This window comes from Rhipicephalus microplus, chromosome 6, assembly GCF_043290135.1.
Source record: "Rhipicephalus microplus isolate Deutch F79 chromosome 6, USDA_Rmic, whole genome shotgun sequence".
In the NCBI taxonomy this organism is placed as follows: domain Eukaryota; kingdom Metazoa; phylum Arthropoda; class Arachnida; order Ixodida; family Ixodidae; genus Rhipicephalus; species Rhipicephalus microplus.
The window spans coordinates 133,350,599-133,363,467 of record NC_134705.1 but is presented as its reverse complement, the minus strand read 5'-3'; the positions used below and the strand labels follow the sequence as shown (position 1 = coordinate 133,363,467).

General features: G+C 45.5%; 1 protein-coding gene across 1 annotated transcript in view; it reads left to right on the top strand.

The window, feature by feature from the left end:
* Positions 1-326: 326 nt before the first annotated feature.
* Positions 327-12,869, top strand: part of LOC119168447 (uncharacterized) — a 30,694-nt gene continuing 18,151 nt past the window's right edge. Inside the window, exons 1-6 of the mRNA XM_075866632.1 lie at positions 327-418; positions 1,707-1,762; positions 5,308-5,496; positions 6,342-6,407; positions 7,756-8,024; positions 10,082-10,191. Of these exons, the coding sequence (XP_075722747.1) occupies positions 408-418; positions 1,707-1,762; positions 5,308-5,496; positions 6,342-6,407; positions 7,756-8,024; positions 10,082-10,191 (701 nt within the window). The 5' untranslated portion in view covers positions 327-407. The remainder of the gene's footprint in view (positions 419-1,706; positions 1,763-5,307; positions 5,497-6,341; positions 6,408-7,755; positions 8,025-10,081; positions 10,192-12,869) is intronic.

The window sequence follows — 12,869 nt, the reverse complement described above, 5'->3', positions numbered from 1 at the left end:
CAAGCTTCATCAAATAAACACAATAATCAGCAAGAAAAAAGAATGGTGCCTCTCTTTCAATGCAATTATATGCGCCTTCCTCACCCTTTATGACGTCTAAGCTTTTTCCCAGAACAGCGTGCATATGCGAGCTAAACTGATTCATTGATGAAACACTCTACGTGTACCAGATAGGAATTCGAATCCTATCTATAAGAAGAGCCGATTGCACGAGTTGCCGTCGGATGAGCCAGTGATAAAGGTTCGATAAGAGAACACAACAATTGGCACTGGCGCAAGTTGCAAAATTTCTTAGAGCCCTGTGCAATAAATAAGGTGAGTGTCAGCTGATTGTGCGAGCTGCACCTTTTGGGGGCATTGCCCAATGTTTCGTCCGTGGTGAGCACTTCAATATCCTGAAGGTAGCCATGCCGTGCAGGTGAGCGCATAGAATTCTACTCTGGGGTATGACACTTAAATGATTGATTGATATGTAGAGTATCCCGTCCCAAAACCAGCATATGATTATGACAAACGCTATAATGAAGGACTCTGGAAATTTTGACCACCTGGAGTTTTTTAACGTGCACCCAAATCTGAGCCCACGGGTCTACAACATTTCCACCTCCATTGGAAATGCAGCCGCCGCAGCCGCGATTTGATCCCGCAACCTGCAGGTCAGCACCCGAGTACCTTAGCCACTAGACCACCGCAGCAGCGCAACACTTAAATGAGCACATCCAGTCGGACAAGCCACCTATAGAATATTTTTTTTTTCTTCTCTGTGCGGCAGTGATGGCTGGGGGCGGAACTTACTCGTGTTCTTACATAGTGGCTAGCGCCATTATAAAGTAAGCTTATCAAAGTGTAATCGTCGACCAAAGGTCCAGATTCCTCTCATGTACTGATCGAACAGTCGTGAAGCTTGTGCCAGAGAACTGTAATACATCCGAGGCTCTTTTTTTTTCTAAAAAAGCCAAATGCACTTTCAATGAAACTGAGAAAAGGGCACTTTTTTTTTACTGACAATATGATTGGGCCCGCTCAAACAACTGTTTGCCAGTACGCGTCATATCTAAATTTTATGTGTAAATTATTCAAACATACCGTGTTGGAGTGAACGGAGAACGAGATACTGTTGCGCTAAAGTCAATAAGATCGACTATAAGAGGCGGAAAAAAGGGCAAGTCAGCCTCTCACTCTTTACAATCGAGTTTTGTCATTGAACATTATGTCTTTCAGTAAGCGCCAACTCGGGCTAGAAAACATAATTGTGTAAAGTAAACAAGATTACAAAGCGACTAAGACACAAAGGAAACACATTGGGTGGGACCATTCTGGTTAATTTGATCACGCTTGCTTGCGCAGTGCTGTATTAATGAATGTGGGTCAATTTCATTGAAACATTTGGAGTACTTGCCTCATTTTTTATTAGAAAATACCTTTTTGAGCTCATGGTACAGAAAGGCATTCCCCCATTCTGATTCTAACTGCTCCGGAAATTACAGATACTAAGGCGTGCCTTACGTCCCATAAAACTTAGCATAGTTTCGGTTTCTTAATTGGGCTCTTTTTAAAAAAAACGCCTCAAATTATTTATTTGTTTTAGTCCACTGTTATGTAGACTTTTCCGAACTTATTTTGAAAGTTCAGTCATGTTTGGGCCGTGATTTTCACTCTTTCAGAGCAATGCTGTCTTACCCAGTCATCGCTCTTTTATGTTTCAGGTCTTTGTGTGCGGCCTTGATATTCTTCGCGGTCGCGTGCGCCAGCTGCTGTCATGGTACGTTACAGCTCCCGTAGAATAATCCCGGCTGCGGCGGCTGCATTTCCGATGGAGGCGGAAATGTCGTAGGCCCGTGTGCTCAGATTTGGGTGCACGTTAAAGAACCCCAGGTGGTCAAAATTTCTGGAGCCCTCCACTACGGCGTCTCTCAAAATCATATGGTGGTTTCGGGACGTTAAACCCCACAAATCAATCAATCAGCTCCCGTAGAAAAGAATTATGATAGCGTGAACGGTGTAGCGATCCTTGATCGTGGGCCGCAGGTCGGGTGAATGAACGACCACGATAGCATTTGGCCTGCCTTTATCGCATCAATACAGATGTTTCTCAATCACCATCACCTTGTAAACGCTACGCCCACACACTCCGCGTTTGCTTCTACGACGTGTTAAGCTAAATCAAATGTTCGTCCATTGGGTTCACCTTACCAAATTGGCTCACACTAAAAAAGACGCCATAGTGGAAGGCGCCAGATGATTTCGTACACCCGAGATTCTTCAACGTTCTCTCACATCGAACATTACCTTTGATATATGACATGACATGTCATCGCCTCTAGAAATTCGCTTTAACGAAAATGTGACCACTGCTGCCGAAATCGAACCTAGTATGTTTGCTTTCTTTAAACTCCCGTGCGAAACCAAGATTATCTGGTCTACAAGGACAGAAGGAAGCGTGAACTGAGGAGCATGTTTCTTCAGGCACATTAAAGTCTTGCAGAAACTAAACTTCAAACGCAAACTTCCGTTTCATTTTGTCTTTTCTATCGGTGCTCTCTCACGCAACCTTAACTTCAAAATCGTCCGTTTGTGCGTACGTTTTGTGCGCCAATGTGCATGAGAAACGCGCGTCATGTTCCCATTTGCTTGCCATTATGTGCGTGACTTTCCTACTAGTTGCTACAGCATTCATTGCGTCGCCTTTGCAGCAAAGCTGCGACTTTTTTTTTAAGAATGAAGAACTCGACATACACACACCCCTGTTTTACGTCATGCAGTTGTAGTCAGTGCTAATGAGTCAGTCCAGATGTGTAAGTCAGTGAACTAACCAAGACGTGTGTGTAAGCATACATGCTTATCTTGGCTAACCAATGTCCTGCCGAGGAGAAACGGCACAAAGCCCCCACAACACTGCAGTGTTTGCTGCTATCGCTTAATAATTAGAAATGCTTTAAGTAAAGCTGGGACTCGTCGATTGTAGAGTCTCTCGGAGCAAGTAAATCGCAAAGTAAAACGTATACCGCAAACCCCGTGAAGTTCGTGGTACCGTAGTGCAATGCAATGCGCACAAAAATCCCATTCTTCAGTTTTGTTTCCCGCTAACAGGTGGCACAAAAATGACAAGCGTGTCCTGTAACAGTGACATCAGTGGTCAACAGGCTGGCGATGCAGATTATGAAGAAAAGACTGCACGTATGGATAGAGGATGATGGGGTGCTGCGGGAACTGCATAATGAGTTTAGGAAGCACAGGAGGTTGGAAGACAATCTGTCCTCATTGACGCAGTGCATCGAAATAGCAGAAAAGGAACACAGGCTCCTGTGGCTAGCATTTTCTGATATCAAGGGAGCGTAAGATAGGGTGGTTCCACAAGAATTGTGGGGAATACTGGTCACACTAGGCGTGGAAGATGTAGTCACTAATCTTTTAAAGGATATTTATAAAGGTAACAAGGTAGTTATAAAAGGGGAAAAACAGGTATCCAAGCCTGCAGAGGTAAAACGGGGGCTTAGGCAGGAGTGTCTGCTGTCACCCTTATCGTTCATGATGTACCTACAAGGATTGGAGGTCAAATTAGAGGGAATTGGACTGGACTTCAACCTCTCTTTCGTCAAACAAGGAAAACTTATTGAACAGGCACTACCAGCATGGATGTACGCAGATGATATAGTGCTAAAGGCCGACAACAAGGAAGATTTGCAGCGGTTGGTGGACATCTGCAGTAATGAGGGAGATAGGTTAGATTTCAGGTTCGGTAAGGAAAAATCAGCAGTCATGATTTTTAATGACAATGAAGGTAGTGAGCTTAGAATACAGGAAGTCACGCTAGAGATAACAGATAAATACAAATATCTGGGCGTATAGATAAGCAATGGGGCCGAGTACCTAAGGGAACACGAAATATACGTGACGACTGAAGGTAACAGGAATGCAGCGGTAATCAAAAACAGGGCACTGTGGAAATACAATAGGTATGATGTTGTGAGAGGAATATGGAAAGGGGCCATGGTTCCTGGTCTAATGTTCAGCAATGCGGTCTTGTGCATGAGATCAGAAGTTCAAGCAAGATTAGAAATTAAGCAACGTGGAATAGGTAGGCTTGCCTTAGGAGCTCACGGGAATACACCAAATCAGGGAATACAAGGTGATAAGGGATGGACATCATTTGAGGGCAGGGAAGCTGGCAGCAAGATCAATTTTGAGAGGTGATTGAGAGAAATGGGGGAGGAGCGTTGGGCTAGAAAAGTATTCAGCTACATGAAGAATGTCGATATAAAATGGAGGAAGCTAACCAGAAAATTGACTGGTAAATACTTAGAAAACAGCAGGGGGCCAAACCAAAAACAATAATCGTTTAATAAGAAGGTGAAGGAAGCTGAGACCGATATGTGGAGAATCGGCATGATTAAGAAGACCGCACTATAGATCTATCGAACTTTTAAGCTCGAAATTGTCAAGGAAAGGATGTATGACCATACTACGAGCAGTTCTCTACTGTTTGAGGCCAGGACGGGAAAATTGCGAACCAAGACATATCGGGCCAAATACGAAGGGGTAGACACGGTATGCAGTGCGTGTGGAGAGGAAGAAGAAACTGCCGAACACTTGATAATGCTCTGTAAAGGGCTTCACCCTATAGTTCAGGACGATGGCAAAGAGTTTTTCAAAGCACTGTTGTTTAGAGATAGGAAGGGCAAAATAGACTTTAAGCGGGTAGAAATAACTAGAAGGAGGTTATCTGATTGGTGGCTAAAGTCAAGGCACGAGTGAAAATTAAATCTTTCGCTGCAAAGTACGAATCCTCAACCTCACTATTTAAAGGGAAAAAATGAATCTAGTTTTTGGTTCATTTAGTATTACGGCTTGGTGGCGCTAGCCACCGCCCCATCTAAAGGGTACAGCCATATCCATCCATCCATCCATCCATCCATCCATCCATCCATCCATTGTGTACAACTGGGCGGAAATAGCATACTTTTAAGTTTTACCAACGTCGGGTCTGATTCGCATACCTAGATCGTAAGGGAAATTTCGCGATGGGTGTGATCAAAAAAACTCTAGGCGTAACAACCAGAAAAAAATATTTGGCAATATTGGAATCGGCATTACCTGGACGGACGTTTGCCGGCAAATCGCTGCATGTTAAGGCGCCGGGATTTTCTCTGTACAGGCCGCTGTTGCTTCCTTCCCCCGGGACCAGATTTTTCTGGTCAAATGGCAGACGCACCCAAGATAGTACAAAGAAGAACCCCTCCTTTAATTCCTATGATCATTGAAATTGTCTTTTTTTTCTTCAATGTGTTTCGTTTGCCCCTGCTGCAGCACAGACCACAAAGCATACGTTCTACACGTTTTGCTTCTGGGACGCCTTCGCACGGTGGCGGCCAGCGCCACACAGCTTCAACGTCAGCGACATTCCCGCCGAGTTGTGCGATGCAGTGATCTATTCCCACGTGACCATCGACAACAACACCGGCTCGGTAAAGCTCACAGAGAAAGAACTGCAGCTAGGTAACGACCCCGCCTTGTTATTACCTGCGCACCTCTACGTATTCATTCTTCGCGCTCTATGTGTGTTGGTTTGCGCTGCCGTTCGAGTACGTATCCTAGCCGACTATTTCGACTACTAGCGCTAACTAAAGTTGTGTAGAATTCATTTTCTAGTATAGTATGCAGTATGGCAGGGACACAGAAGTACATGCTGAGGCATTCACTGGAACCTGAATGGCACCAATGCACGTTGATATTGAGGTATTCCTCTTTTATTCCGTTAGTTAGCTGGTTAGTTTGTTAGTTAGTTCATTAGTTTGTAAGTTAATTGGGTAGTTACTTTGTTTGTTTGTTTGTTTGTTTGTTTGTTTGTTTGTTTGTTTGTTTGTTTGTTTGTTTGTTTGTTTGCCTTCATGAACCAATGGGGCGGTGACTATTAGGTCGAAGGCCTCATCACTCACAGTAAAGTGAACAATCTACATAACAGCACATATGTATCTCGGCAAAGGAGCAAACAAATACCGACGTCATGCACAACAAAAAGAATGCGTAAATCAAAACATCAGGGGAGCACTGCAAGATCTCAAGTGTACCGGGCAGGCCCTATACGTCCTATGCATTTTGGTCATTCAAAACACTCAAAAGAGATGTTGATAATACCTTCGTGGTGCACATACATATCTATAAGGGGCGGGGCAGAGCTTCGTGACAACACTGCCCCTTTTTAAGTCAGATTGTGGGGCAGAATTCGACCCCCCCCCATATTCGTGCGCACACCTATAGACACATTACGTAAATACAGGGTCTGAATCCTGTCGCCAGAAATTTGGAAACATGCAGCCGTAAGCTTTTCTTCTTTTTTTTAGACCCAGAGGCCAAGGCTTACTCAAAATCTGGGATGTACAATCCCATATGGATGCTACCCCCACATCGTAAGTGAACGCACTGTCTCTTCTATGAATAGTATGAAAGTAATATTTTGCGTATGGTTATGGTATTCACAGCAGCCACAGGCTGTTTTCTTGATTAACAACTTTTCTTTTTCTATGACCAGCATCTAAAGGCTGCTGTGAGAACTATCTCAAAAGTTTAATCTTCAATGTACCCACTGCAGGTGTCTTAAAAGTGGTTCGACGAACGCTTCGAGAAACCAGCATAGCATAGTATTCGTTTTTTTTAATGGGCGCATGAATAGAACAGATATTCTTCTATTTAACCACAAACGTAGCCTTACAACCTTCCAATACCGATTTTACTGGGGGCACCATTGGGAACAGAAACACGAGTAGAGTTTACATTGGATGTCGTCTGCATACATGCGCCCTTGTAGGTTACTTTATGCGATCTTGTGAAAACAAATCTGCCTCATCACTTGCTAGTACTATGTCACGTGAGGGGAAAAGGTCAAGGTACCTTAGCTAAAATTTTGATATGTTCCCTGGTCACAACGGGTAGCGCACGTTTTATTATCTTGAAAAAATGAATTGCTGCACAAACTTGAAGAAAAAACAAGAGAGACAGGAAAGAGCGCAGCTCTTTCCTGTCTCTCTTGTTTGTCTCTTGTCTCTCTTGATTTTTCTTCAAGTTTGTGCAGCAATTCAATTTTTCAAGTATGAACCAACTAGTCTGCAAAAAAGTATTGCTTTATTATCTTTTTGATGGAATTATTTATAACTGAGCCACTTGTTTATAGTCACCAAACTGGACAATGCTGCATGTTCATCTTGTTAAATTCAGTAGTACCGTTCGTTACTCTCAAAAACCATTGATGTTATGTTTTTAGCTTATTTTTAAAAATCAGCAGGGCCATCTGTAGACTTTCCCTTGAAGTTTCGATAAACTCGGCATCAGACGGTGTTTTATGCGGCAAAATTTTCAGTCTTACTCGTACCACATAATGGCCTTTGTTGACCGACTGCCACTGTGTTCTCTTTGTTTATCTTGCGTTAATACAACAAGTATATATAATACCTGCTTGAAAGAGCAAACAAAAGAAACACGCCCACGCAGTCTTGCACTAGCGTGCGTATTTCAATAAAGCAAGTATACGTACTTCCTCTTATCTTAATCTGCTATGAACTGCTGCTCGAGGCTACTGAGCAAAAACTACGTGTCATTCTCTGGTGAATTGCAATCGATTGCCAACACGTCCAAGTTCCAAACTTAAGCTGCTTCCCGCATTACACGACCTGGTCATTTCCGATTCTTCTGTCGTGGTTTCGCTCAAAATGTTTCAGGTTCCGGTTTGCTTATTTCTTTATCGTTTTTATTCTCCACAAGGCGCCTTCCGCGAAATGAGCGAGCTGAAGAAGCGTAACCCGAAGCTGAAGCTACTGCTCGCCATAGGAGGCCCGCACGAGACGATAGATCACTACTGGCAGTTCATACCGCAGATGCACCTCTGGCGGGACATGGTGATCAGCATCGCGCAGTGGGTCAACACGTACGGCTTCGACGGCATCGTGCTCGACTTCTTCTCGGGCTCGAGGACAGCGCACGACCGCGAGTGGAAGTGGGAGACTGCTAGGCTGATTGACCCTTTCATTTGGGTAAGGCTTCTCTAAGACTCAGAGTATGAGGTTCACATTTCTAAGAAACATGCAAGGCTCTGGCGTGTTCCAACACGAGAGGTTGCTACGAACACGGCTTTTTCTCTACCTAACAAAGACGTGAGCAAGAAAAGGACATGCAGTTTCCGAAATTTTGCGACCTGCATGTTTGCTTCAAACTCTAACGCCCCACTTCAAAGTTGCATTACTTGGCATTATAATAATTCCTCTTACTCATAAAATGAATACATGACACGCTAAAAAAGTTTTGTGTATTTAATCAAAAACGCCGCTTAAAAATAGAAATAAGTGTGTGTTAATGCGTTACTTTCAATTATTGTTCCATGACAATTGTGGGCACTATCCCTGTGATTGCTTCTATGATGTTGTAATAAGCGAGCTTTTTTTGTCATTCTGTTTTTGGTTCCTCTAACGTGATATTTTGCTGTAACACTTCGGATTTACATTTCTTTTTCTATTTCATTTTTCTGTTTATTCGTTCTCATCGAGCCTTAAATATACAATAAAGGAAATTGAACGGCTCTGGTACCTTTGGCTTCCACAACACCAAGAACACAGAATCCAAAAATAGCACCAATGCGAAAAAAGGTTCGCAAGATGATTTTTAAGGGTTATGTCAGCAGCTAAACATGACGTAATGCATACCTGGTGCTAAAATAAGGGGCGTACGTAATCTTATTTGTCGCACAATACGTAATGTCTTAAATTTTGAAGGAGAAAAATATGTAAGCTCTGAGGACAGTAGGAACGCATGCAACAAATTAACTTATGCAAAAGACCCAATGTACCATCATCATCAGCCGCAGCAGCCTGACTACGTCCACTGCAGAAGACAAAGGCATCTGTCATGTTCCGCGTTAACTCGGTCCTGGGCTTGCTGCTGCCAATTTATACCCACAAACTTCTTAATCTCATCTGCCCACCTAACCTTCTGTCTCCCCCTAACCCGCTTGCCTTCTCTGGGAGTCCAGTTAGTTACCCTTAATGACCAGCGGTTATCCTGTCTACGCGCTACATGCCTGGCCCATGTCCATATCCTCTTCTTGATTTCAACTATGATATCTTTAACCCCCGTTTGTTCCCTGATCCACTCTGCTCTCTTCTTGCCTCTTAAGGTTACACCGACCATTTTTCTTTCCATAACTCGCTGCGTCGTCCTCAACATAAGATGAACCCTCTTTGTAAGTCTCCAGGTTTCTGCTTCGTAGCTAAGTACCGGCAAGATACAGCTGTTAAATGCCTTCCTCTTAAGGGATAGTGGCAATTTACCTGTCATGATTTGAGATTGCCAAATGTCCTCCACCCCATTCTTATTCTTCTAGTTTCTTCAATCTCGTGGTTCGTCTCCGCAGTTATTACCTGCCCCAATGTGCCATGAAGCGCCTATTTTGAAACACTTGAGAATCGTTTACCTTAAAGTGGTGAAAGCGTGTTGGTGCTGTGACGAAAACTTGTAATTGAAAGCACAAATGTTTGACGCTTATTTGCTCTTGAGGTATTCTTTCTTCCCGAAATGAAATCTTAAACACTCGCCCCGCCGCGGTGGTCTAGTGGCTAAGGTACTCGGCTGCTGACCCGCAGGTCGCGGGTTCAAATCCCGGCTGCGGCGGCTGCATTTGCGATGGAGGCGGAAATGTCGTAGGCCCGTGTGCTTAGATTTGGGTGCACGTTAAAGAGCCCCAGGTGGTCAAAATTTCCGGAGCCCTCCACTACGGCGTCTCTCATAATCATATGCTGGTTTTCGGACGTTAAACCTTACAAATCAATCAATCTTAAACACTCAATTTTAAAGAACAACCTAATTACAGTTATGAAATCTAGTATTTAGCAATAACGCTTATAATAATTCTTGTCGTTGTTTTGTTCAGCAGTTAACAGAAGCTGCATCTGACAATTACCTTAATTCTGACAGTTATGACAACTACCATCCTTCAATATTCTTCCCTTGCTTGCGTTCATATCTATACTGCGCACAATTCCACTTCCCGAACTTGTGATGCGGCTTCACGTTCAGTCACTTACTCATTTATTTGCAGGAAATACGCCAGAGGTTCAAGCAATATTTGCCAAACTGGCACATCATCTTGACGCTGCCCGCATTCGACAGTTCCAATCACTACCTGTTCGACATCAATAGACTCTCGCAGTGAGTAGTGATCAGGCTTTCTTCAGAGGGTGTGGCGTGCAGGATATCAGCAATAAGAAAAAGTTTTTTTTAACAGTGGCATTCTTGGCCGTCCCTATGGCGCATTTAGTCTTCGTTTTGTTGTTAGCTAATAGTGCATATTCATATGACTGTTGGTTATTCTGTTCATTATTTGCTATGTGATGACTGTTCTTCATGTTTTCAGGCGCTGCCAAATATGACGCAGACCAAAAAAAAAACTGCGCAGGCTATTGCCCAATACAGGGTGTCCGAGCATCAACCTGTGTTGTTTGTCATGTCTTTCTTGTCTAAGTCATGTCCGAGCATCAAAACATAAGACGTGCCAACTAGCTCTATGCAGTTTTAGTAGATTGTTCTTAAACTTTTATTTTTTAACAACACATTTGTATACAATATTGTCACGTGCGTCCCGCGAAAAAGACGAAGGCGACAGCGCATACGCGCATCTGCACGCTTTTATGCAAAACGCAACAACGAGAAAGATGAGGAACTCTCTCTCTCACGCGGTTAACAAAACGACCGACCCGCTGCTGTTTTCTCAGCGTCTTCGAGTACGACCTCTCTCTTGACGTCGCGACACTGATGGAGGTGCTGGGGCCTGCAACCTGATGCAAGAAAGCGTTGTTCGGGACCGTACACCCAGTCCGGAGCCTCAACGTCTTGTTGCGACTTCAGTACACCGATTCAGCCGGCGCCTATTAGGCCTAAGCCCAGAACTCTTGACGGCATCTCCTGTTACCAACATGGCGGCCCCTTCAGCGTCTGCGAATCTTCCCCCGGCCCAGACGACTCACCCTTACCAGGTAACTTTTGAGACTCCTCGTGTTCCCGAAGTCTTCCGTGGAGAACCGTATGAAGATGTCGAGGACTGGCTCGACCAGTTCGAGCGGACCGCTGTGGTGAATCGTTGGAGCGTGCAAGAAAAACTTAGCCGTGCCTACTTCGCAATGGAAAATAGCGCTCGCACATGGTACGAGAACAGGGAGCCTACTTTCCAAACCTGGGAGAATTTGCGCCAAAAGCTTCTCCAGACGTTCCTGAGTGCGGACCGACGGGATCTCGCACAACAGATGATCGAAGCCCGCATGCAAAAGCCGAATGAAAGCGTGGCCATGTTCGCTGAGGATATGGCCCGCCTATTTCGCCGCGCTGACCCTGACATGCCCGAGGCAAGGAAAGTTCGTCATCTGATGCGGGGAGTTAAGGAACCGCTTTTCGCCGGCCTTGTACGAAATCCGCCAACAACAGTGGATGAATTCATCAAAGAGGCGACTGTCATTGAGCGGGCGCTCCGGCAACGATGCCGCCACTTTGACCGCCTGCCCGACCAAACGCCTGTTGGTGCCGCCGCTCAAAACGCTGCCGTTTTCGAAAACTCTTTACGGCAAATGATTCGACAAATCCTGCGGGAAGAGCTGCGGGCCCTCGGCCTTCCGTCTACCGATCCCCCAGTTGCTTCTGTTGCAGAAATCGTGCGCCAAGAACTACGGCAAGCCTTTCCTTCACCGGCGCCACCACCCGAACCACGTCCACTGACCTATGCTGATGCCGTCCGCCGTCATCCGCCTGCCCCAGAAGAAGCACCCTTTCAGCCACGGCCCGTTACCTTGCCGTGGTGGCAGCGTGAACCTGTGCGGCGACCACCAGTACGTCGGACCGACTTGTGGCGCACCGCCGACCGTCGACTCCTTTGTTTCCACTGCGGCGAACCAGGCCACATCTCGCGCTACTGCCGTCATCGAGAAACCCGGTTTGGAAACTTTTCTCGGCCCGCTTCTTTTTATTCTGAAGACCCTCGTGACCATGGTGCTGATCACCTACCGACCAACCAAGCGTCTTCACCAAGTCGTCGCTGGCAGTCTCCCTCATCTGCACGAGGTCAGAATTCCCCGAATCGCCAAAGATACGCGGACGCCATCAGAAACCGCTCCCCAAGCCCGTGCCAGGCAAACTAACTGACGCGACCTCCGGGGGCAAGGTTGCCAATTGCCGAGACGCCGAAAAGACCCCCTTGCCTCTACACAAAGACGACGTGACGACGGTGATGACGAAGACGATAACAACCACGAGTACTACTGCCAATGAATTTGTACGTGCCAACCTCAGCGTTATTATAGACGGACACCACGTAACAGCACTGGTTGACACTGGTGCTGACTTCTCTAGTATGCGACAAGAGCTCGCCGACCGCCTTAAGAAGGTTGAGACGTCGTGGAGTGGGCCGAGCATAAGGAGTGCTGGTGGGCAGCTAATGACGCCAACCGGTAAATGCACCGCTCGGCTCGTAATCGATGATTCTAACTTCGTCGCCACTTTTGTCATTTTACCGGACTGTTGTAAAGAGTTGATTTTGGGTATGGATTTTCTGCGAGAGTACGGTGCTGTCATCAACATCTCAGAACGTATCGTCACCTTTTCCGCCCATCCTTACGTCGACGCCACCACTGAAGAACAACTGCAACGTTTACGTGTAGCCGATGATGTGATGCTCCTGCCGAGATCTTGCTGCCTTGTGTCGGTGTTGTGTGAACGGCCGTGCCGTAATGAGGTGATAGCGGAGCGAATAGACATGCTATTGCTTACGCAAGGTGTCTCAATAGCGAGAGGCATTCTGGCACTAATTTATGGGCGGGCAGAAGTCCTCATCACCAACTTCA